The following is a 26544-nucleotide window of genomic DNA, read 5'->3' on the forward strand; positions in this document are numbered from 1 at the left end:
CACAGAATATGAATGGGTTTTAACCTCTTAGAAGAGTAATGAGAGTTGCATTTTGCTGAATCTGGGTAGTAGATTTGGAGCACTTCTCTTTTTTTATTTAATTGCAATTTTAGAAAATAATCTGGAAGCATTTTCCTTTTTTTTTTTTAAATAACATTTACACTTCGAAGTGTTTACTTAAATGAGAAAGAAATTGTTTTTTTGTTTCTCTAGAGGCAAAAAAAAAAAAAAAATCACACAACACCATGGTAATGTATTTAATTTCTTGATGAGTCTTGCCCCTTGAGTATAGAATATAGTTTCTATCACAAGTCTAGAGTGTTTGGAGTGGAGAAAAGATTCCAAAGATCCTGCCACATTTTTAACAGTTTATTTTTCAGGTATATTACTAAAAACATGAATTGTTTTCTGTTAGAGTATCTCACACACTTTGCAAGGTTTAACTAATTCATGACCCTGATTGGTAGGGAAATACAACCCCTATCATAGAGAAACAAGGAGTTCATCCAGTTTTTATTGCAGCCAGTAAATGTCTTTTTGTTTGGCTTTGGACCCAAAGCACAAACTCTTACATTCAAGGCAAGGTGTCTGCAGGGAAATCACAGTGGGACATCCCTAATCCCTTTGATAAGTAATCTGAGAAAGTCTCCTGAGAATCTTCTCTGCAGATGGTGGCCAGGATTGCTTTCACTGGCCCTTCTCCCTGCTCATGCAGCCTCACCTCAGGCAGGTCCAGGACTGTATCAAGGTGCCCTTTGAATATCTCCAGGGCAGGGAAAGTCCACAGTGTCTGTGGGCAACCTGTGCCAGTGCTGAGTAAAGAAGAGTTTGTGTTTGGAAAGAACCTTCTCTGTTTCAGTTTCATATCCATTTTGTCTGTGACTTGTAACAGTTTTTAGCCAGAAGCTTTTTTCCAGATATGGTTTTACATGTTACCAAGTATTTGTTATTTTAAGAGATGGACTGGCTGAGAAGTTTCAGAGTATCAGAAATATCAACATTTCTGACAACAGTTTTGTGTATTGCCCATTAAGGTTTATATAATTATGTATGTGTAAAGTGTACCTAATTTATACTAAGGTAAATAATACTAATTAAATATATACTAAGTAACACTAATTACAAGTACCTGTTGATAAAAGTCCAAATGCCTGATTGTCCAGTTTCAGGGAAGCCAAAACCAGATGTGGAGTGGTTCAAAGAAGGTCGACCTATTAAAGCTGGAGAAGATGTCCAAATATATGAGGAAGATGGAATTCATTGCCTATGGATAAAGAAAGCCAACTTGAGAGACAGTGGATCTTACAGCTGTACAGCTGCCAACCCCAAAGGCCAGAGTTCCACCAGCTGGTCGTTAACTGTCAGAAGTAAGTAAGTTCTTGTGAGCTCATCTGCACTTTGGAAACTGTGGCTGGGCTTTTTTTAAGCTGTCAGAGGGTGGTTACTACATAACTTTTGTTTGACTTCTCAGTTTAGGTTAATTCTGAGCCCTACCTCTGTGAGTAAAGTGGTGTGTGATAGCTGGCAAGCCACTTTGTGCATCAGTTTCCCTTCTGACATATTGTGGGTTTTGTTGTTTGTATAGCTAAAACCATCTCAATACATGGTTTGTACACAGGGAGGCCTTCTCTCTACTCAGGTTTCCTGTTAATGCTTGTATTTAATGCAGGCTGTCAGTGGGTTTATTATTGTTGTTCTGAATTTAGTTTTTTTGAAGTTGCTTGGCATTTCTACACTCCAGATTTGAAATGTTTTTTGAGTACAAGCCAATTCTGTGCAGTAGAGTGAATAAGAAGAAAAGGGAATGAATGAGAATTATGATTTGCTACATTCAAGAACATGTCCCAGTCACAAATTATTTTAAGCTTGCAGGCAGTGTCCTGCTGGTCTGCTTGAAATTTTTGTTGATTCTAGCAAATCCTGTCCTCAGTTGTAATGTTTTCACCTGGTTTTAAGTTACGTTCTGGATCCATGTTCATGTTAATGAAATTTTTCTCCATTTACTGTGCCTGAAGTTCAACCAGGATACCCAAGATAATTTCTTTCTGTCTCATGAGAGACCTCTAAACTGCATCCTTAAGTCACACTGTTTCTCACTGTGAGAAGACAAACAAGAGCAGAGAATTAGCCATCTTCTTCTTTGTGCTGAGCTTTCTGCTAATATGCTGCATACATTTCTAGAGATGGGCTGCAAATGATGAATTATGGCATAGGAAATCACCACCTAAAACAGAGCTTGAGGCCTGGCAATGCCTGCCTAGGAGATGAGAGAAGAATGACTTCTCTATACCAGTCCACTGCTCAAAATGATTTCTATCCCCCAATAAAACATTTCACCATGGTTAGTCCAGCTGTGTCATCTAAGCATATTTAGAAAATGGCTCTATGTAAATTAGTAAAACTAATTTCATCAATTTAAGTTAAAAGAATTGTTTTAATTTTGTTTTTCAAGGGCCTAAAGCTGAAGAGGTTGCTCCGTGCTTTTCCAGTGTCTTGAAAGGATGCACTGTGAGTGAAGGGCAAGACTTTGTGCTGCAGTGCTGTGTGGGAGGGGTCCCTGTGCCCCACATCACATGGCTTCTGAATGGTAAGGAATCCCCTGCTCTGCAACACCTGCATGAACGCCCTGACACCCCAAAGCGCGCTCAATCACCCTAATACAGCCCGCTGGGACACCTGAGGTGAGCAGGGGCTGTGCTGCCGCAGTTCTGCGAAGTGTCCAGCAGGGTGCGCTGGTGACACGGCTGTGCCAGGTGCGTTACCTGGGCTGTGTCACACGGCTGTGCTGCTGCTGCTGGGGACATCCCTGTGCCAGGTGAGTTACCTGGGCTGTGTCACACGGTTTGGCTGCTGCTGGGGACATCCCTGTGCCAGGTGAGTTACCTGGGCTGTGCCACATGGCTGTGCTGCTGCCCTGTGCTAAATACTGTGTTTTTCCCCTGCCTTTGGCAGGAGCTTCTGCTCGAAGCATAAAAGGTTGGCATCATGATCCCACAGAATCCTGCAGTTCTAAGCAAAGTATCACAGAATCACAGAATATTCTGAGACGGATGGGACCCACAAGGATTATCAAGTCCAACTCTTACGTGAATGGCCCGTGGGATCAAACTTGCCACCTTGGCATTATTAGCACACAGACCAGCTGTAAACAATTCCAGCTGTACAATGCAAACAACCTTAAGGTGGAGATAGGAAAGCAAGTGATCATTTAAACATCATTAATTTTTCAATACATGTGTTTATGCTTTTCAGTCTGAGTATTTCACTCAGAGGTAGGGAGGAGACCAATGCCTGATTCCACCCTTCTATCAACTGGGTAGGTCCTAATAGGTGTTAGCAGCTCTGTTCCCAAGATCTTGAAATCAAAGCTCTTCTGGTTTCTTCTCAACTAGAATATCTTCCTTGACATTCTAACCTTTGCCTAAAGCTGACTGAAAAACCCAGTAAAATATTTTTTACTTTTATCAGACTGTATAATCTCCTACCCTACACTGATTTCACAGCTGAATAGTCAAGTTTCCTTAACTGCCTCCTAATATCAGAGCTAGACCCAAAAATCAGTGTTTTGCTTCTATTCCAAATTATTTCAGTGAGCCAGGCACTACGTGTTTTGGCTAAGGACTCTTTCTATTAAAAGCCATATCTGTAAAACACTAGAAAAATGTATTCAGTTTAACTCGTGATCACCTCTTTTACTCCAGAAGTGCAATTGATTTTTTTTTTTTCAGACTCTCCCAGGCTATCGTGTGTGTGTTTGTGTGTGTGTGTGTGTGTGTGTGTATGTGTGTGTGTGGTTATAAACAAAGAGTAGCATACTTTGCCATAAAGATGTTTGCTCCAGGATTATTTTAAAATTAATTATTTGCACATGATCACTGTTTTCCTTTAGCTATTCAGAGTAAATGGACTAACTGAAAAAGGTGGCAGGGCAAATGAACCGTGACCTTGAGATTGGCATGTTCTCACAGCCTGGGCTGTTCCCCTTCCCAAAAACTCCATGTCCAGGATACAAAGGCCAGTGCTTTATTAATAACACAAAACATGTGAGTAAAGGTTCTGACACTCTCCCATTGGACATCATTTGTTTCTCTGTCTGAAGGCTATGCTGAAGTTCCTCCTTTGCAGATGTGAGTAGAATCTCTGTGTTGCAGTTCAAGAATTGTCTTGCAGCTCAGGAGCAGCTCTGAGTCAGTCATTTCATGTTCATATTCCAAGGTACCCTTGCTCCTAGTGTTTCCTTAGACATTGACTGATGTAGTTAAATTCAGTTATCCTCACATACAGAGCTTCTTCCTGTCTCAGATGACTGACTTTGGGTTGATTTTCAAATGACTTACAGCTCATCAGATACAGATATATGGTCTCCATTTATCTAGCCATGTTCTAATCAGAACACTGTTGTCTCCTGAGAAACAAAGCCTAGACATAAATAACCCACATGTTCCTGTGATGCACTGTGTCCTCCTGCCTTTTTTCAGGTCGTTTGTTTTACACTGACCTTTCTTCTCGCTGAATCCATATGTCTGCCCTGTTCAGGTATAATCATGTTTACATTGCATCCAAGCTTCTAACTGCAGTTGGCTCAATATCACAATGTAGGTGGGGGTTTTTTAGTTAGCTGGATTTCAGCCCATTAAGGTTCTGTAAGTGAGAGTCAATGCATTAACTCTGCTCCTAAATCAAAAGACAGTGACAAGTCTGTGTAACAGAAGCACAAGAAACTCTAATAATAATAAAAATTAGACACATCATATATTACTCTGAGGACCCAAGCACACGACTTTCATTCCAGGCTGCTGAAATATATCACTATAGTTTAATGCTTTTCTGTCTTGCATAGGATTGTGAGACATAACTGTTTATATACCATTTTGATACAAATGTGAAAGGATTATAAACAGTTGTTTAATGTTGATAATTCCATGTATGCTCCTAGGGTTATTATTTTACTTCAGGATCAAATAGGCTGTTGTGATATCCACGTGAATGCAAACATTTCCTTCCTGTCTACCACCTAGCTAGATACTACAAACTCCTCATATTTATATCCCTGATCAAATAAAGGAGAAAGTTGTGAAATATTACTCCAAGCAGACATAACAGTGTTTTTGGCAAAATGACATGGTGGAGCCTTTCATCAACTGGCCCCATGAAGAAAACAGTATATTCACAGTATATAACTGGAGGCAGGCAGACCAATTCTGTTTTAAAAAAAGGTTTGTTAGCATCTGCTTTCCCTGTCTGCAATATAAAGCTTTTTATATTCACAACTGAACTCTATTAGGACAGAGGATAAAGCAATATGCTGTGAGCAATCCCACTACTGTTCAAAATACAGCACTTTTGCAGAACTCCATAGAAATAAAAATCACATGGAACAGGATGTGTAAAGTTCACTAGAAAATATCAAATTCAAGTTGTCTTCCAAGCATGACAATAATAACAAACCAGAATTAATTTGAGCAGAATAGTAGAGAAAGAATGTATATCTTGGTGAAATAATGAATGCAAAGGCCAAGTTATCAATCATAAAAAGCAGAAACAAAAGGCTACTTTGAGAAACAAAAAAGAAAAAAGAAAAAAAAAAAAAGGAAGGCAGCAGAACCTGCTCCCTCCCAGGATGGCCATCCCTGGACACTGAACAGTCTGCCTGCCCCAATTTCCAAGGAATCTACACCACCTGAGAACTGAAAGCCTTGCAACAACTTGTACAATGTTACATCCAAGTACTACTTTAGATACCAAGACTATTTACCAGCTGTGACTACATACCAATTCAAAATATTTTCCAAGCATTAGACAGATTGACCTCTCCTTCAGGTCAAGTGAGACAAAAAATAGATGATGTATACTCTGCATTGTCTGTAATTACTTCTTACCATCTGTAAGGATAAGTAGTTTTCCATATTCATAGAGAGTCCACAAATAAGAACTACCTCACTGAACTAAGAGTTTCATCCGAGCTCTTACTCTTCTCTGCCATTAAACCTTTTTTCCCAACTTTTTCAAGGTGGTTCTTTTCTCCTTCTGGTGTTTTTTTGTTCTCCTTCTACATTTTATTTAAGTTTCTTTCTGAATTTTCAGATTTACTGACAACTTCCCTGAAAGTAAAATTCCTGTGTTTTAGTTCTGTGACAATACGTCAGTGTGTAACTCCAATTTACTTTATCTTTTTAAAATACTTTCTAGTTAACTTCCTTTTCAATTGCAGGACTAAGGAGTGTATGACTGTTTTAAGTAACTTTTTATGCATTTTGCTTTCTTTGTGGGTTTTCTTTCTCCTTAAGTTTAATTGAACCTCTTTCTGCTGAATTTAAGAACAATATGACTGTGACTTTAGCATAACAATTCTCAGTAGTGTTTGGTTTGAGGATAGCTTTGTGATTTGTCCAGAAAGCTCTTAACAAATGGGCCAGGGGAAAATTTCCTTTCTTCAGGCATAACATGCCAGCAGGAAGGTATTTTTTGTTATTGTTCCTGCTGCCAAGCTGTCCTCGAGATTTGACTGTTCTGCCTCTGGAGAAGGGAACATTTCACTACTGGGAGAGTTGTTTTTATTACATCAAACTATAAGTACTGTGGATGTAACTTAGAGTCTTGCTGCAGGTTATTCCTAAGGGCTGATATGCTTGTGTTCTTTTTCTAGGGTCTAATGAAAAGTCTGTTCTGTTAGTGAATTCACTATTTTTTGAATAATGCTGAAAAATAGCCAGTTTTGTTGGGAGCTGAAGTAAAAAAGACCCCTGGCAAAATTTGAGGACATGGTAAAGGAGTCCACATTTTGCTTTTCCATGCAGAACACTTTCCCTATTCATCTGATTACCTACAAAAGAAATATAAATGCATTGTTCTGCTTTTCATGGTGCAGCTTTTATCCTGGGTGTGTTTCTGGTACAGCATCATGGCATCATTTGTCACCACTAACAGCTTCAATGTCAGAATGCCAGGCAAGGACCCTGTCAGGTGAGACATTCTATAGGTGGACTAGGAAGACAGTCCAGTGTCCCTTGTCCTCTAACAGAAAGCTTTGTCTGCTTGGGCTTTAGCTCAGCCTGTACGTATTTGAATGTAGTGCTATTCCCACATGCAGAAACGCTGTGGTTTAGTGTAATAGTTCCAACAGTCTGTGTGTGACTGAGTGAAAATGAGCTCAGAGGAGCCAAAAATAAGAATGTGTGACCTGTGACAAAGGTTGGAAAGATTTTATTCTAAAATTCTTCTGAGTAGTTGATTAAATATTTACCCCAATTTTTCATGCAATTGAAAATTTACTAACTTAACAGATGGTTATAAGCAAAGGATGAATATTATCTACTGCATTTTATAACATGTGCAGGTATTGGATGATGCTGATTTTGGCATATGTTTGTATTTCAGAATGAAACTATATGCATATAGATAGTGCACAGATAACAACTGCCTTCTGAGTTGGCTTCCTTGGAACATCAGAGATGAGAGAAAAATCTGTCCCATCATTTAATTTATCCTGCTCATAGTGCAGAACTGTTCATAAAAACCCCAGAGCTGTGTCCTTTAAAATTATTTTGGCAATGAAATGAATTTTGATCTTTTTTGACCACAAACTCCCGAGCAACAGACATCTTCTGATCAGTCCTGCACAATTTCTCTGCTGTTTCATCCTCTTCTCTTAGATGACCATGATTTCTATTTCCAGCATGATGTTTATGCACAGGTATAAGGCTGGCTTAAGTATTGCATATACTGGGAAAGCAACCAAAGATGAGTCAGTAGTGGAAACTATTTAATATTGGGAAAACAGATTGCAGAAGCATTTCAGAAAGTTAAGGCTGACACTCATGACAGTTCCTGAAACAATAGCAAGACAACTTTAAGCCATCCATACTAATATTTAAGCATGTCAAACCAATGCAAGGAAGCAGTTTCTTAAAATGAACTTCTTTAATAATCACATCATCATAGATGAGACTGCACCCTTCTGTTACTGGGCATACTGTGGCGTAGATTGCTTCTGTAAATCAGCTTTTCTGTTCCATTGCAGCTTTTACTGTCTCTCTTGGAATGTTTTCCACTACATAATACCCCTTGGAGGACTTCAAGTGCTTCTCTATGCCCAAGAGATTCTGCACATCTAGCTTTCTCTGCATTTTATCTAGTTTGAGGCAAATTACTAGATGGAGACCGTGTCTGAAGCAAACACACGGTTCTGATCTTATCCACCTGAAAGAGAATCCAAAATGAACTTTTATCCTTTTGCTGCTACTCAAAGTAGCACACAGTGAATCTGGTGGTGAGCTTTGTCTGACAACCATGCTGTGCTTTGTGCTTGGGATGCTGCTGGATGTAGTCACTAGCGAGCCATGGCTGTGCACAGAGTGGGATTTGGCTCTGCACTTTCATGGGCTGGCTGGTCTTAGGCATCCAGATTTCACTGAAAACTAAAGTGCTTTTGAAATTTGTGGCTGATGTATTAAGTCAGTTCTTTTCCTTTCTATCTGCAGACCAGCCAATTCAATATGCCCATTCCACTTTTGAAGATGGAGTTGCAAAACTGACTGTCCAAGATGCCCTACCAGAAGATGATGGCATTTATACCTGTCTGGCTGAAAACAACACAGGACAGGCATCTTGCAGTGCTCAGGTCACAGTCAAAGGTGAATATCTCTGACTATTGTAATTACTACAATAATATAATCTTTTTTAACAAAAAATTACTTTGGATCCTTAACAGAGGTGGTTGTGAGTGGATTCCATGTTTTTCCAAGCTTTTTTCAGCTGGGTACCTCTTCTCCTACTTGGTGGTGTGTGCAATTAAGTGCTTAAGTGTTGCCATGATATTTTCTGAAAAATCCTTTTGCTGGGTTTTTTTCTCCTGTGAAACCTCAGAAACAAAATGTAAACAGTAATTATCTGCTGCTGTGGAATGCAACAGGTGCATCTGTGATTGGTCTCATGTGGTTGTTTTTAATTAATGGCCGATGCCAGTCCAGCTGTCTCAGACTCTCTGGTCAGTCACAAGATTTTATTATCATTCCTTTCTATTCCTTGCTAGCCTTCTGATGAAATCCTTTCTTCTGTCCATTTAGAATAGTTTTAATATATCATTTCCTTTTAATATAATATATATCATAAAATAATAAATCAGCCTTCTGAAACATGGAGTCAAGATTCTCATCTCTTCCCTTGTCCTGGGACCCCTGTGAACACCACCACACTTAAGTGTAGTGTAAAGTAATAAGCACATTTCAGAAAAAGGTATAGGTGCTTTGACCTTCCCAAGGGCTTAGTGTAGAGAGCATTGAGGCTGTTCTGGAAAAGGTTTACCAGTGTAAGAAAGGACCTGGACAGCTGAAAGAAAAAAAATAACTGCAGTATAACCAATATCACCCATCAGAGAATGTTAAAGGGAGGAGGCAGATGCTTCTCCTTTCTTGTGAAAGACAGAGCAGAAACCAATGCCAGGGACTGCAGCTGTGATAGCAAATGCCAATATTCTTGTTCTGTTGCCAGGATTAATCAGATAGAATTCTGAACAGGCATCTATCAGCTAACTGATAGATAAGTCTAAGTAAGTGGAGTTTTGGTAGTGAAAGTACCAGAAGAACATTGTAGTAAGCAATTGAGGTGACTTGTTGTCTCAGAAATCTGACAAAGTGCTGATTTGACAGAATTGATTTGTTCATGAAAGCCATAATTCTGTACTAGACTTTCAACAAACACATCCTAAAAGAATTCAAAATGAAGACAAGAGGTGACAGAATTCCATGGATAAATTCAATGTTTAGGTAGTATCCATCAATATCATGGTCTTTATTCTTTCAATCTCACCTGGCATCAGTCTATTCAGGTGTTTTGTTTAACGGCCTGGACATTATTGCCTCCTGCCTCTCTCTTCAATCCCCTTCCCTCAGACTCTCCCTCCCTCTACACTCAAGCCTGTATTTGGTATTTTTCACCTGAAAATGATTTTTCCCCAAAGTTATAGCAGTTTGTCACTGCCTGTCCAACAGACTGCTGAGGGACAGAAAGAAAAACAGCTGAAAGGAAGTTATTGTAGGAAACATTTTAAAGGTCCTTTTCCCAATAAAGGGTTACTGTTCCGAGTCCAGTTAAATACAAGAATGGGATTTTTTTCCAGTAGTTTCAGCATGATTTGCATTGGGCCCTGCATAACTTTCCTTCTAAGTCATCAGTCTCAGATTCATTTATGGTTGTCTTTTTCTTCCTTATTTTTGAGCAGGATAAATTCTGTTTAGCACTGGGCAACCTCAGTGTTGCTCCTTAGTTTTGTATGGAAAAGGGTGAAGGTACTCAGTTGTTTGTAAGAGGCTTTTGGCACTGTATCAAAAAAAGTCCCACATTTCATATGGATGGGATGCATATAGAAATGTAATAGTCATAAAAAAATTCAAATTCATCAGTCTTCTGCTTATTTAAAGTGAGAAATTACCATATTCAGATCACTTCAGATCTCTCTACTTAGGTAAGTGATCTGAAGGCTGAGCAAGTTGGGGTAGATCCATCAGGTAGTCTGTGGAGAAACTAAGTTAATCGAGGTGAAGCTGATTTTGGCCTTGTAAAGGACTAAGTAGATGAGGTGAGCCCTGACAGCTGTCCTCCCTCTGTCAGCAGTTTCTCAAAGCTGACACACAGGTAGAGAGGAACTACAGAGACTCAGCAGGGCTCCCTGGAAAAAACACCTTAACAAATGTCTTCACCATGAGAATTATTTCTACCTGAACCTCGCAGTGAGTGGGGAGCACTGGCTAAATGCTAGATCAGTTGGCCTAATGCATGTAAGCCTGAGAGGTGAGAAATATGGTTCAGTGTTATTCAAACACTCAGTTATAGAAATTCCTGAACTGGTACCATTTGCTACTAATTGTAGGATTTTTTTTTTTATTATGCATTGTTTTCTACACACAGGAAAATCAAAATCTGGGAGGCTTTGGGGCTGATGCAGATTTTATTTTTAAAGTTTTTTAAACAACAAGTGCTTAACTGATTTGTTCTTGTTATTGCACATGCATGCTATTGTATTTGATGTTCATATTTTCACATTTCATATTACAATTTTCTTATTGTTCTGTGATATGAAAATAGGTATACAAGCCATTTTAAAATACATCAGGCATCCTACTTAAAAAAACAAGCAAACCAACCAGCTCTTAACAGGGATATCCAGAGTACATTCAGGTCACCTGAAATATATGGTGATTATACACTGATGGGGGTTGCAGATACTCAGTTTTATTTATGAGTTTATTAATCAGGCTATGAATAAATTATAAAGTTATTTATTGTGAATTTATTAATAATTTTAATCAGGATGGTTGAATAGTTTAATCAGTTTTTTATGAATAGGAGACTGAGGTGAGGAAAAGTTAATTGACTGTGGATGCACATGTGTAGTGAGTTGGTGTTACTGTTTTGCTGAGGCTGTGACAATCAGAGTATAAAAGCAAGGCAGATGGAGGAAATAACTGGTATAGTTGGAAGGTAAGGCCAACTCCCAGGAATGGTGACAGTTCTTCAGGTCTGCCTCATTCCTGAGATAAGCCCTCTGATATGTGGTTGACAGTTAACTGATCACTGACAAGGAGTTACAGGTCAGGTCCACCTGTAGAAAAAAATGTGTCAAAGGGATATTTAATTACCTGACACTCACACCAGTACCTGGGTGTGCTACACATGATTATGGACTGCAGGGAGAGTGGGAATAGTGTAGGCTCTGTTGTGCTAAACCACATCAATACCGCATGTGGGAAGCTTCTCTTATTTTGCAAACAGACTCTTCATGTCAGAAGGGTAGGTGATTGCCTGGTCCAGCTTTCTCTAGGTATGGTATCAAGCTAGAGCACCTGCTGGGACTCCTAGGAGAATGTCCTCTGCCTTGCAACTCTGCAGTAAATGACAAGCAAAATACCTGACCCACTGCACACTCCTTGAGATTTCTGCAGCCCCCCTGCCCCAGGCAGCTGCACCATTGGATGTTTCTAAAATGGAGCACATGAGGTGTGGGCAGTGAGAGCAGCAGGGCAGGCTGGCAGCCACAGTGCTCCTGTGGGCTCTAATGCTCTGCAGACACATATTCTGCTGATGCTTGTTTTCTGCACTTCTGGGTTTTTGTTTCTTTCTTTCTTTTTTAATACAGGCCTAATACTCTTTGTAAGCAAACACTATTCAGCAGATAGAGCTGCTCCTGCTTATTAGCTCTTGACCTCATTTCTCTTTCTCTGCCAGCAGTGCATTTGCCTGGACTCACATCTGTTCCCCTTTCTCCCCCACCACTTTCTGTTCATGCTTTTTTTTTCCCAGTGCAGCCTCCCCAGCATAAGTGTCTATGTTGGGCAGCCTGTAGCCCTTCCAAGCCGATTACTGTAGTCATTCATTGGTCACTGCACGAGCAGATTAGAGCCACCTGAAAGCCTGCCACAGTCCCTGCTGCAACCAGTTTATCAGAGCAGCAAAGGGAGATGCTGTCTGAAAAAACAGTTTGTTTTGTTCCTGTCACTCTTCCATCTGGTGTGAGTGGGACCATAAAATATAACCAGGTGGAAGAAAACCTTTCAGGTAGGAATCTTTTCCTTCAGTCATGAGAAATGCTCTCTTCAGGTCGTGGGTTGTTTTTCTTTCTGACTCAGAATGAGCCTTCTTAGACATTAATCGTTTAAAGAAGGTTATCACTGCAATAAGCAGCCTCTCTTTGGGAGGCCACAGCTCTGTTTCTCTGATATCCATAGTTCTGCCAAAGGTAAGCAAAGAACAACTCTTACTTGCCAACACTGATGAAATGTTTGTGACAGCTTATCCAAGTCACTGCTTATTTGAAAGCATTTTGCTTTATTTCAAGCATAAGTGACCAGAGATGACTTCACGAAATATGCCAGTCTAGTCCTATTAAATGTCCAAAAGGTATTCCAGAGCAGTAGCTGGGTGGGACCACTTGTCTTTTAAGAATTGGTTTCAGAGCACTAAGTGAAAGGGAGAGGGGTTTTGTTACTGTATTGAAAAGTCAGAGGTAAACTGTCATGAGCATCAAAAAAAACTCTGTTGCAAAGCTTTCAAGAGTGCCCCAAAGATCTCAGTCCAGCATTCTGTATGGTTCATCAATAGCTATAACCCTTCTAAGTTAGTTTGGGGTTATTTTTTTTCTAATTGCCTTCTTGCAGGACCTCAAGACCAAATGCGGAACAGAATGCCAGCTAGAAAGAAAAACTGAAAGGCAAAAGCAAAATATGTGTGAAAGCTCTTAATGATAGAAGATGTGACATCAATGTAAAAAATGCACTCCAAAGACAGTTTCTTATGATAAATCATTTTCAGAAAAAGGGTAACCAAATTTGGATAAAAATGAGGGATGAGTGCATGCAGAATAGGAAAAATTTAAATGTTAGAAATTGCATTTACATTTCTTATAAATGAAATTAAAATGTGAGATGCTGACAGAAAAAAAATAATAAAAAGACAAGAAAGAAATGAAAAAACCCTTGAATCAACTGTGACACAGGATCAAATACTGTGAGCATTAAATTATTATGTACTAGAATAACAGAAAACAGATGATTATTATAACAGTAGGGAACAGCCCTGCATTGGTCAAAGGGCAAACTGTCCCACCTTGAATTGCCAGATTCTATAGTGCTCAAAGTTTCAGCTGAAAACTGGGAGTCATCAAAATACATATAAAACCTGTTTACTGAATATATGCCTGCATAATTTTGAAAGCAGGGGTGAGATGTTATCCCAAAGAATGTTTTCAAGAGCAGCTGATGAGGATTAGCTAATGGGAACTCCAACAGCCATCTAACTACCTCACAGGATCAGCTTAATTTTTAAAACTCTCCAGAAGTTGCCTAAGGGAAGCATCTATCATTCCTTTGCAGCAGAGGAATAGAAAAGAGGGCAGGAACCTTGTACAGCTGTGTGCTACTGGAAGTGCTTCTCTGCAGCTCCATTTTAAAGAAGGCTTGACTGTTGGGCCACGTACACCACAGACTCTGTCTTCTTTTTTCTTTTTTTTTTTTCCCCAGGGTAGTGTCTTGGTTCAAAATATTTTTAGTACAAATTAATCAAGAAGAGAAAGCTAACCACAAGCAAATCCATACTACAGCTACCTTATCTTTTATGGACTTAAATGCCAAACAGGTCTTGCTTTAGAATACCTTTTTGACATCAACTAGACCCAGAAATACAATGTGGTTGTGTTTTTTCTCTTTTTTTTTTCCACTTATATTAGTCTAGCTTCAGATTTGGTTTCTTAGCTCTCAGTCTGAGTCTTATTTGTCTTTGAGGGATTCCCTAACAGCATTCTTAGTACAGTATCCTTTTACTCACCCAAGAGAGGAGCTGAGCTGTTTTAATATTACCACAGGATAACTAACTTTGTTTCCAGTGTGGATTTGCCAGAGAAGGGAAAGGCTGAAGGGGCTGTAACTCTTTAGATTGGTGGCATCTTCAGGGACACATATGCTTTATGTGACTGCCTGTTGTTACTGTGCTTCCATTGCATTTCAGCTCATGCACAGCCCAGGTTTTTCTCTAATGGAACTGGTATATCTATGCATCATGACTCCCTGCAATTAAATTAAAATCTACCTGGGCAGTCACAAAAAAATTGAGCCTATACATGTGAAGGTGAAATAGAACTACCTCAGTAGAATGCCTATTTTCACTGTGGAGCTGACCTGGCTTGATCTAGTGTACATGAGGCACCTTTCCTGAAGTTCTGCTTGTTAGACTGGTCTCTGATGCTGGGGAATTTGTTACAGTGGACAGCAGAGCAGCCATATAAATGTATTTGGTAGGTATACAGGCTCTCAGGCCTTCCATGGAGTTGCTGTCTGTGACAGTGACAAAAGAGCAATTACTTGATGTAAATAACTTGCAAACAGGGTAAGTCATTAATAAGGCAGACAGTTCTGAAGGCAAAAGCAAACACCACTTTGGCTGCAGAAGCTTCCAGTGAGACTGTCAGGGAGGAATTTGGTCTGCTGACTGCAAAGTGGTCTGCTATGAACCCAGACATCCATTTTGTATCTGACCCCTGTGCTCTTCTGGAGCTTTCTTCTGAGGAGGGGAAGCAGAGAGGGAGGTAGGGGGATGCAGTTCTCTTCTCTCTAAAATCCAACAATTGGACTCAAGGGATGGTTGAAAGCTGTGCCTGGAGAAGTTCTGGCTGGACATCAGGAATCATCTGTTGAGAGGGTGGTCAAACACTGGAACAGGCTTCCTAGAGAGTTGATCAATGCCCCAAGCCTGTCAGGGTTTAAGAGATATTTGGACAATGTCCCAAACAACAGGCTTTAACTTTTGGTCTGAACTGGTCAGGCAGCTGGACTAGATAATCCTTGTAGACCCCATTCACCTGAGACAGTTTATTCTATTCTGACTGTTCACCCACATCATGATTCTTACTGGTGCAGTCTTTTGATAGGGGAATTTCTGGGGTGCATCTCAGTTGCACAGAATCACAGAATGTGCTGATGCAACTGGAAGGAACCCATCAGGATCATCACACCCAGCTCCTGGCCCTGCACAAAACACCCCAGGAATCCCACCTTGTGCCTGAGAGCCTTGTTCACATGGCTTTTTAACCCAGGGAGGCTTGGTGCTGTGACCACCTCCCTGGGGAGTCTGTTCCACTGCTCCACTAGAACAACTCAGAACAAATTGAGTTGGCAAAAGAGGTTAAAATGCTGACCTGGTGGTATCCCATACAAAGGAAAGACTCTGGAAAGAAGGAGCATACATGGAGCTGCAGGATAGGGCTTGAAGCCTAGCCCAGAGTAAAATAAAGATTTCCAGACAAGATAAAGTGGAACTTGGTCTCCTTTGTACATCCCCAATCACCCTGACTGGTACAGGCTTAGGGCATTATCAGTCTTAGGTTAACAGTTTTTCTGTGTCATGCAAGAGCAGCATGCAGCCTATAACTTGTTCCAGCTCTTAAATCTTACCTTCCATTTACAAAAAAAACAGATTATAACTTTAAAAAAAAAAAATGGGATGTAAATTTGTAAATAACACTGCTAGGTCATTGAGCACCTGGTCCTCATGACCTAAGTTTGCAAAATGGCACACTAACCTGAGATCTTTAATAAAGCAGAAATGTTCCTAGATGTCTCAGGAACACAAAGGTCTGATACATTTTTATGCTATTATAAATCAAGTTTTGAATTTTTGAAAAGCTCGTAGAAAATTTTATGCCTCAGGCCTGAGGCAAGGACACATAAAGACAAACGTGTGTCTTCATATCAATTTTTTGCCTTATAAAATCTCTTAACTTTACAGATAGCATTGTTAGCTTAAGATTTAGTAATGGCTGGATTTGTTTACACCAAAAACATTTGAGGATGTGAAACTCTTTTCAAGCTTGAGATCTGTGTGTAAACCCAAGTCTTGTTTTGAGTGGTTTTAGTGGAATCTGGTGCTTCTCCCTCTGAGCCTGCTCACACAGAGCTTTTTGAGTTAAGCATTCTCCTCAGCTCAGTTGAGTTATTGGCCTCTGAGCCAGAATGATATTTAACCACCATAAATGGTAAATGTTGCTGAGGCAGCCCTTCCGCACGGCCCAGAGCAGGCATTGCTTGGCAGTCAACCTCACAATGCTGGCAAACAGATTCCTCCAGTATAATTAAACCTCTTGTAAGACTAAACACTGCGAGGTTTTGCAGTGCTCTGAACATAAGGCAGCAAACTCTCTACTCTTTGCGTGTCCTTGACTTGTGACCAGTTGTAACCCTGGCCTTGGCCACTGAGTTGCTGCACTGGAGCTGTGTGTGAATGCTGTGCTGTAGCTGACCCAGCTTGAGCTGGGGGCTGGAAAGGCCAATCTCCAGAAGCTCCTTCCAAACTCAATTATCTGTGATTCTGTGCGGTGCCCAGCATGCTGAAGTCCTGATATTTCAACAGGAGATGTCAGCATTCTGCAGCACACATGAAAATGCCCTCAGTACATCAGGGTAGGCAAATAAACAAGAAAATTTCCTAGACTAGATGAAATGTCCATAAAATGTTAACTGGTTTGACTACAGCCCAGGTAAAACCCAGGTCTGGTCTTTGGAAACCTTAAAGTTTGCATCCTCATATGGATATTCCTCGGTTTCAGCAGCAAATTTGGGAATGGGAATGGCACAGTGCAATTATTGATTCTTTTTTTCCTTCTCTCAAGGATATAGATTTATCTTAATTGCCCTTTAACTGGTACAGGTGTATTGTGCAATTGACTTGTACTAGGCTAACTGTTCAGTGCAGCATGAATTTTCCCCTTTTCTATTAGATATGCACCTTCAACACAAGAATTCACCATTGCTTATCAATATAGATTTGTTCACAAATATTCTGAAGTCCTAAGTCCTGATCCAGGTCAAGGCTTTACAAAATTCAAGTTTATTTTGGTTTAGACCCACAGCTAACATTAAGACTCCTTTTGCAATAACTTCCAGTCTGCAGATATGCAGAGGTTAAATTTATGTGAGGACTCTTTAAAACCTGGATTGAGAAAATTCAAATAAAAGAACATTTTTATTGTTCTAAGTTTCTAATAATACAGGTTAATAAATAATCCATATTTGTATGTAGTCACTGTAGATAGATTATCTTACTATTGATTACACAAATCATGGAGCACAGAATAAGAGATTAGTAGAAATAGTTTTACATCAAAGATAATATATCCTTTCCCATTGCCATCCGAATATGCTGAGAATTTGTGTTTCCTAAGAAATTGAAAGAATTTAATTTTTCCTTAATCTTTATGGATTTAATGCGGTAAGTGACTTTTTTAAACATAGATTTGAGTGCTTATTAGAGTGCCTTTCTAATAAAAAATGAACCCTCAGGGGTAAGGGAATGTGGTGGGAAAAGCCTGTATTCCTTTTGCTTTGTTGGAAATATATGTGGGTATAAAAAGTACCATTTACATACTTTGCTTACTATTTCTGGTCTCCCAGGCTGTGTTTCCCACTGAGTTGTGCATCTTATTACTTGCTGTTTCCCAACATTCATGCCTATTAAAGCCTGAGGAAAGGCAAAAACCAGGAAACGTAAGTGGGATCATTGCAATGGATTTTAAATCTATCACCCTGTGTAACACCTTATCAAAAACCCGTTGAAATGACAGAGAGATCTCTGTCCACTCGAAAGGCTCCAGCTGGGCTTACACATTGTGCCAGGCTCTGTGCAAAAATTGTTCTCGGTGAGATGCCTCTCAGAAAACCATGGCTCTCTTCCGTATTATCTTACAGCATTTGACCTGCGTGAAACCAGCAGCTGTGGTTCTAAAATGGAGGCAGCTTTTGTAAGCTACAATAAAGTAAACTAGACACAAATCTGAAAAGAAGTCATTGAAATGTACCTGTGTTTTATCAAGCCCATCTGTAGGAGCAGTAGGTAGAGCTCTCTGATGTCCCCCATGAACTGCCTTGGCATGATGGGGGGGAGGGAATTGAGTGCGCCAGTAGAGGCTGATTGAGGGAGGGAAAGGGACAGAGAAAATTAACTGACAGAGACATTTTTAGTAACTGTGTGTTGACTCTTATATTCTTTGTTTTCATTCTTAGAGATGAAGCTACTCCTATGTGAGAGAAATAAGAATTAAGAGTAATGAGGGAGCTATTAAATGGCTATAGGTGATTAGAGAGCATTAACATAATAGACAGAGATCAGATCTCCTCTTTTTTCACATCCAGCTGAATAAGCTTGAGGATGCATAGATACATAATGAAGTCATGCCTTTATGTTAATGTCAAACAAAATTTTCCTTGGGTTCCAGATTTCCTTTCTGGTGCCAGATGTGATGTATTTTTATTGTCCATAGTTTTGGCAGCAGAAATACCCTGCAGTGTTACGAAGGAGGATGTTGCAGCTAGAAGCACAGTGACTTGCAGTATCTCAGCTGGGAGCTTTGCCTCTGCCTTCTTCCTTTCCTCCTGTCCTCCTGCTTTGGGCTTTGAAGCCAGCACTCCCTGAGAGCATATGGATTTTGAACCCCAGCAGAGTTTATGTGGTTAAAGGGACTTTGGAGGAATGAGGGAAAGCAAGCACTAATCCTGGCCAGGACTTTCTGTGCAGTTTTCTTATTTGTGTCCTGTTTTCATTTCTGCTTCCCTACTATTTTCCTGGTCCAGGTCATGGATTTTGTTTTTGTATGAAGCTAGCAAGTACCTAGCAGTGGCCAGGGAATGTGAACTTCTATGATTGTTGCACTTGAAGCCACCCTTATGCAAACAGTTTCTAGCTTTTTGTGTATGGTTTTCCTTTCAATATTTTAGTGTCAAAATAAGGCCAGGTGTTTTCAAAAAGAAGTATATTTTCAACATAAATAGGAATAGGAGTTATTTGCTTAATCTCAAATGATCAGCATCCCATCTTTTGACTCCAAAATAGATTTTATTGTTGTTTTTCCAAAGAAGACCTGTAAGGCTAAAATTGAAGGAGCCCTTAGGTATATTATATGTAGAGTACTGCTATTACTTAATAAATTGTGAAATGTTAAAGCATTCATCAGACAAACACTGAGTCACTGCATAGTGCTATCATAAATAAACAACTAAAAGCATTTACAAGCTTTGGAAGAATTTGAAAATAGTTAACATTCAGGCTTTGTAATTTGGCATCTGCATGATTGTACCAGTCCCTTCTGGGAAAATGCAATGATTTTAGACTAAATAACAGAATTAAAATGGACTGCATTGTCTTGTGTAAAACATCTGTGAGAAACTAAAATTGTTAGTAGATAACTTTCATTATTTCTAAGCCTAGAAGTCCATAACATCAAATTTTAAGTAAAGGAAAAAAATCAGACTCCATGGTTTCTTAATGAAATAGCATTTATGGGTTAGAACTAAAGTCTTTTTAATTGTTGCTGCTGAATCAAGAAATACTTGATGATTTGTGTGATATTCTGATTAAATTGTTGGTACAGAATGCTACTGATTAACATACACTTCTGAACAACAGTAGCATAAGATTAGAGATCCCCTTTAAAACTCTATATTTTTAGAGTAGGGGGGAAAGCTTGTGTTTTGAAGAAACCCTGTTCAAGTTGCCATGAAATCAGACTTATTAGCCATATATTTGCTGTATCCTTGATGACACATGTTTGGGTAAGAATACTGGCTGTTTTAGCCATGATTTCTTTGTTGGTCTAGAGCCACAACTCTGCTTTTGTTTTTCTTTCCCTGCTTTCCTCTTCTTGTATATCTGCCTTCTAGGTTTGCAGTGTTATAAGTTATTTCAGTAAAAAGGATAACAAGAACCTTTTTTTAACCATACTTTTCATTCTTTTTTTTTTTTCCTATGCCTTTTGCCTGTCTTACTATTTTATTGGGTTTTTTTTTCCTTTTCTTCCTTTCTTTTCCTCCTTTTTTTCATTATGTCGATTCCTTTCCCCCGCCTTTTGTGACACAGAGTTTCCCTTTGAGGGACAAAGGGATTTCCTGCAAGAGCACTGAAGGTGCACATGCTGATATTGCTTAGTACAGCAGTTTCTCTGAGTAACCTTTACAAAACAGAGGGCTATGGTGAACCACAGGAGTTTATTTCTCTAGATGAGTTTCCCCAACTTCTTGGCTATTTTCTGTACAGCATTAGTCACTTCCAAGCAGGTGCTGTGGGAAGCCCTAAGGCTGATCAGTGTAGTCTGATGGAGAATCAGGCACTTAAGAGTTGTGCTTCCATAGCTCCAATCCAAATGGGTCTCACTCAGGTCCCGTATTTCCATTCTCACATGCATCAATGTCTCCCTGCTCAGTGCCAAGAAAAGACCTGCAGCATGAGCCAGTGAGACAAGATTTTGGCTAGAAAAAGCTTTGCTAGCGAAGAGGGAAAACTTTTCCTCCAGGCTGCTTCCAAATTTATGTTGAGCTCAAATTACCCCAGTACAAACTTAACTTTTTACCTCCAGGAGGTTCAGTGGGCTTTCTCAGTGAGTTGCTGTCTTTTTTTTTCTAATCACTAATTTTATGAATTGTGGTTTTCCTCCAGCCTGGCACTTTCTGTAATACTATTTTGGATGTGATTGATATTCCTTTGAAAATTTTGAAGGTAGGGATAAGCAAAATAAAAACATTTTCATATGTGGATAGAACGTAGGGCTGGAATTTTAAAGGCAAGACGTAAGAGGTCTGAAAACAAGCTAAACCAAACAAAAAGTGTATCCAAGGGACTGATAAATATTTATGACTTTTTATATTTGGTCATGATCACTGTTTGGGCTTCAGAAGTATCTTTGCTCAGGTTTTTAGAGCAGGAGTAGACTCCTGGTCCAGTGTGCCATATAGATCACAGTTAAATGGTCTTGTTTCATAGCTCTGAATGGCTGTGGCTAGTGGAAACAGCATATCACAGATAGACTTAAGAGTGGATTATTTAATTCTAAATTCCCTCAGTATTTGATTGTACAGCCTCAAAAGAAAAATTTTAAAAGCCCTAATCCAACAGTTTTCTGATATATATTGATAACCTCAGGTTTCAGTCTTTCCAATCATCAATCAATTGCTGAAGTGAAGTACAGGAGAGGATTGTGGTGACCTCAAACCTATTGGATATTGCCCATATAACAATCTAAATGGTTTGTAATTACTTACAGAGTTACAAATCCTGTGCTGCAGTGAGCTTGCCTTTCTAACTCATCAATCACAACAATGGCAACTTGTAACATCCCCTAGAGTTTTCAGATTAATTTAGCAGTGATTACAGGCACTGAATTTTTGGTTACAAGTTTTTGGGTTGCTTTGCCTTTTTTTTTTTTTCACCTGAGCATGTGTTCTTGGGGAAAAATGAGTGTGATTTCTCAGTGATACTCTCTGATACCTGTTAACAATGATTTAAAAGGATTCTTGGAAGGAAGACAGTTCCATACCTATTTCTTGTCTTTCTGCTTGGAATACTGGCAAGGCAAAATAGCTATATTAGGTGGTTTCAGTTATTTTTGCCTTCTGAGAGCTGAAGCAAAACCACTGTCTTGAAATCATGTTGAGCCTAAGGTCACTTAAAGTTTGTCATGAAAATTCCAGTAAGAGACCCCTTTTGTTCTTTTTTTGACTTCACAGAAAAGAAGAGCAGCAAGAAGGCAGAGAGTGCACAGGCTGCAAAGTTAAACAAGACTTTTGCACCCATCTTCCTTCAGGGCCTGACTGACCTCAAAGTAATGGATGGAAGTCAAGTGATAATGACTGTGGAGGTATCAGGTGTGTAGCTATAGAGCAGTATTACATGAAAAATTTAAATGCTGCTGCAAAGTGTGTGGTTTTTTTCATATTTTTAGCAGGTGTCTTTGCATTTAGAAATAATACTTCTAGGAACCAGTTTTTAAAAGCTAGGTTGGTTGAATGTGATCTTCAGTGTGGCTGAACATTGTCCATTTTTAACATATTCAGACCTGTAGAAGTGTTTCTTAACTGGAATGATATAATGATATAAGTTTAATGTGGGTCCTCTTGTTGAAGTGGACTTGTAATAGCTTTTATTGTGAACCAAAAAAGATTGAGTTCCTGTCAGCTGGGGTAAGATTAGTGCTGCAGAAAGAGCAGTCCTGGTATGAACTTTGGTATCAGAAACTCTTAATAACCATCTCTGTGGTGTCTAAAACTCATTCTCCCGCTCATGTTTTATGCACACTTCCCTAATTCATTTGTACTTTAATGGTAATAATACAGACTGTTTCACATTTCACGGCATTGACAGAGTTAATAATAGAAATTCCTGAATGTTTTGAAGATGAAATTGCAGAATCAGGTGGCAAAAACCCCCAAACTTGTTCCTTTTTTTAATTGAGATATGGTGGAGTTTTGTGTCTGTCTCAGATTTTTCTTGCTTGCTTATTTTTAGCTAACCCACCTCCTGAAATTATCTGGCTGCATAATGGGAAAGAAATCCAGGAGACAGAAGATTTCCACTTTGAGAAGAAAGGCAATGAGTACAGTCTGTACATCCAGGAGGTGTTTCCTGAAGACACAGGCAAATACACCTGTGAAGCCTGGAATGAAGTAGGAGAAAGTCAAACACAGGCTACATTGACAGTTCAAGGTAGAAAGTTCCGCTTCACCTTATAAAATGGTGAAAGAAAATTATAATTCTAATGTGCTGGAGGAATGTATGTTTAAAATACATGAGTGTTTGTAAGGTTTGTTGTGAGGGACGCTCAAATTCTCAGTCTCTGCATCTGAATTAAAAAGGATATTGAGCAGAAGCAGCTTTAAAAAAATCTTTTCACTCTGGAACATTATGTTACTATTTCAAAAATGCATTCCTGAGTCCTATTTCTAGGGACAGTGCAAAACTTCTGCTAAATGCAGCTTTAGATTACAACTATCAGGCTTACTTAACTGTGGATTAAAGAAAACCTTTTTATATGTTTTTGTTTCTAATTGAAGCCCTTAGTCTTTGAAAAAGCTTTCTAGGAGCTAGGTATCCTGGCTTTAATGTTAGCATTGTAGTGGTTGCAGGTGAGGAAGACATGATTTCTGCAATCTGAGAACGACCTGCAAAAAATCTGGCTTTGAATCTTCTGACTTGATGTTAACCCCACAGCAAACACTCAAGTACCTACAAACTTCCTGTGGCTGGACACACGCTACCTTTCTGACAGAGACTTCTTCTAGTATTACTGAATATTGACATTTCCTCATAGCTACTACTGAGAATTAGTGGAAATCACTGTGAGACTTTTATTATTTTTAATGTAGAATATCTTATCTGCAGTGTTTGAGAGAGCTGTTAAGTCTGTTGTCACTGTCTGCTCTGAATTCAGACCTTCCTCTCTCCTTCAGTCCCCCCTGAGATCTGGCCTTGGGGTCAGTCTTCTGTATTAAATCCAATTTTATGCAACTGTTAATGATGATTTATTGCATGAGCTCTCAATTGCACAGCAGTCCTAGTACTGTTACTTGCCCTTAAAGCTATTCCTACCCACATTCTCTAAGGACAAATCTCCAAGATTCCTTTTAGGGCAGCTTTAAAGTCCCTTTGTTGTGCTCTTAATATAAACGTGGATCAAGCCAGTAAAGTGCCAAGTAAATGATTAATTTTAGTACGAACACAAGTTACTTCCAAAATTAAAGTCTGACTTCTTTTCAGATTAAAAACTTGTACCATGCATGTTCAAAATAACTTTCCTTGCCTGTGATTGCCTTCCCTGAAATTAGTTAGCTTAGTGGTGACATTCAAGCTTGGCATTTTCTTCTGACTTGTAAACTGTGTTTGTAAACTACAGAACCTCAGGATGGTATTCAGCCCTGGTTCATTAGCAAACCAAGATCAGTGACAGCAGCTCCTGGGCAAAATGTCCTGATATCCTGTGCCATTGCTGGAGATCCTTTCCCCACTGTTCACTGGTTTAAAGATGGGAAGGAAATAATGCCAGGAACAGCGTGTGAAATCCTGCAAAATGAAGATATCTTCACACTGGTCTTGAGGAATGTGCAGTCTCGTCATGCAGGGCAGTATGAAATTCAGCTCAGGTATGTTGGCTGTGAAAAAGAAGTTTGTTCCCTTTGACCAATTAGTTATATTTACCCTCAAGTTAAAATTCCCACTCGAAGAAGTGGAGTCCCATCCTATTCAAGTGGAATATTAGGGTACTAAAGGAACAGAATATTTCTGAGGGATAAAAAAGAACTAATAAAACTCCAAGAGAAGAGAGGAAACGCAAGAAGAGTCAGAAAAAAAGGACAAAGCAGTATGGCTTCTTTTTGTGATCCTGTAAAACAAAGCTTTGTGGCAGCAATGTGGTAAGCAATTTCTAGAAAGGAAAACCACACTCAATGTCCTAAGTTTTGGAGCTATTGTTTATCGCATTTGGCATCTCTCTAGGTATTTGTAAGGATGCTTCTCACCATGGGAACAAGCTGTCTAGGGATGGCAGTTGCACAAGATCCATACCTTTAAGGGAAAAAGTGTTTCCTGGACATGTTTGAAATGTCTGAATCTTGTAAGTTGTAGTCTCCTTTTGCTGATCTGTCTTTGAAATAAGGCACCTTGATGCTTTGAACATCTTGTCATTCCTACAAAATCTGGAAGAGTTGTTTTTAATTTAATTTTATTTTATTCTGGTAGAATAATTGTGCTTTATATGAAGAGTTAGATTTGCTGGATCCTTGCCTGGTAGAAAATGCCACAGCACTTTACACCTGCAATGGAAATCATTCTGTGCTATTTACTGTGCATAGATGTAGTTGCTTTATTTGACTAGTGTTTGGGCCTTTCTTTATTAAAATTACTTCATCATCATGGGCATTTGAGTCCATTACACTGGAAGAAAATTATTTGGTTTTCTCCACACACTCACTTTTTAGTCCAGGTGTACTAGTCTAAATTGTCCTTTGCCTACTTGCAAATGAATTACCCATATCTTCTTAAGGCAAGAAAGGAGGGGATTTCTTAATAAATTCAACCTATTTGGCTTGTAAACAATGAGTTTAATTTTTTATAGATATAGGTTTTTTTCCAACCAGTGTGGCCCAAATGATGCATATGTCACTATGTAGATGTTTCCTAGCTCGAAGTTAAGTTTTCATGGACTTTCACAGGCAGATACAAACTAGCTTTAGCATATTTTAGAATTTAAAGTCAAATGAAGCACTAATTTTTCACCAGAAAAGGGCGTTTTAGAAAATTATAGCTGTTGAATATCAAGATTTCCTATAAGGAAGTTTTTTATGCTTAATTTTGAGTCTTATTAATAACATTTATGTAGGTAGAGCCACATGTGCTATGACCTTCTTGCAAATCAGCTCTTCAGTAGATTTAGGCCCTTTGTAGTCTGCAATAAGCTGTGAACTGACTCATTTCAGAGTTGCCTTTTTTGCAATTGGCCCAGGTCATCTGGGACATTCATAATGCTCATTTGAGCAGCTCATGTCTACATAAATCCTTGAATTTTTTTTTTCTTCGGGGATCAGGGGTGTTTCTACCATTCAGTATCTCTGGCAGGATTAGAAATGCCAGCTCAATTTCATTCAGGTCACCAACCTCGACAGGAGAGAGCAGAAACTGTGTGAATTGCTACTTGCTGCTGGTACATTTCCACACCTCAGTGTGTGTGCCCTGGGCATGGGCATCTTCTCTTATGATGTGCTGGTTGTTTCATTTGATCTGAAAAGAGAATGAGATATTTTAGCAAAACTTCAGGGGTGGAAGAAAGAAAGAGGACAAAGGAGAGCCAAGAGAGCTTTGTGGAGAGTTTTGTTGGGACTGATGTAGGAAGTTGACTGTATTGATCAGGTGTAGTCGGTGATCACTCAGGCCAAATTCATCACTAGAACCCTTTTTTCAAAGTGGAAATCTGATATTATCATAACTTTAGAATGTACACTTAGAAAATAAATTATATCAGACAATTAGTAGATGAGAGGAATTTTTGGGGGGAAGGAGAAAAAGTAAAGTTGTAGCTGTAAAACAAGAAAGCAGATTACATGGTAGTTGCAGCTATTCCCTAATCTTTTCACTGCCGAAATAACTGAGGATCCCATAAAGATCAGTGCAGACATGCTGGCTTTTCCTAATCAATAATGAGTAATGCTGTGCTGCAGTTAGAGCAGAGGGAATGCTGATGCCTCATTC

General features: G+C 39.2%; 1 protein-coding gene across 1 annotated transcript in view; it reads left to right on the forward strand.

Moving 5' to 3' along the window:
• MYLK (myosin light chain kinase) overlaps window positions 1–26544 on the forward strand; it is a 192204-nt gene that overhangs the window by 88152 nt on the left and 77508 nt on the right. Inside the window, exons 9-14 of the mRNA XM_059852710.1 lie at window positions 1164–1367; window positions 2453–2587; window positions 8481–8633; window positions 22035–22172; window positions 22813–23010; window positions 24197–24443. Of these exons, the coding sequence (XP_059708693.1) occupies window positions 1164–1367; window positions 2453–2587; window positions 8481–8633; window positions 22035–22172; window positions 22813–23010; window positions 24197–24443 (1075 nt within the window). The remainder of the gene's footprint in view (window positions 1–1163; window positions 1368–2452; window positions 2588–8480; window positions 8634–22034; window positions 22173–22812; window positions 23011–24196; window positions 24444–26544) is intronic.

The sequence above is a fragment of the Haemorhous mexicanus genome, chromosome 8, assembly GCF_027477595.1.
Source record: "Haemorhous mexicanus isolate bHaeMex1 chromosome 8, bHaeMex1.pri, whole genome shotgun sequence".
NCBI lineage: Eukaryota > Metazoa > Chordata > Aves > Passeriformes > Fringillidae > Haemorhous > Haemorhous mexicanus.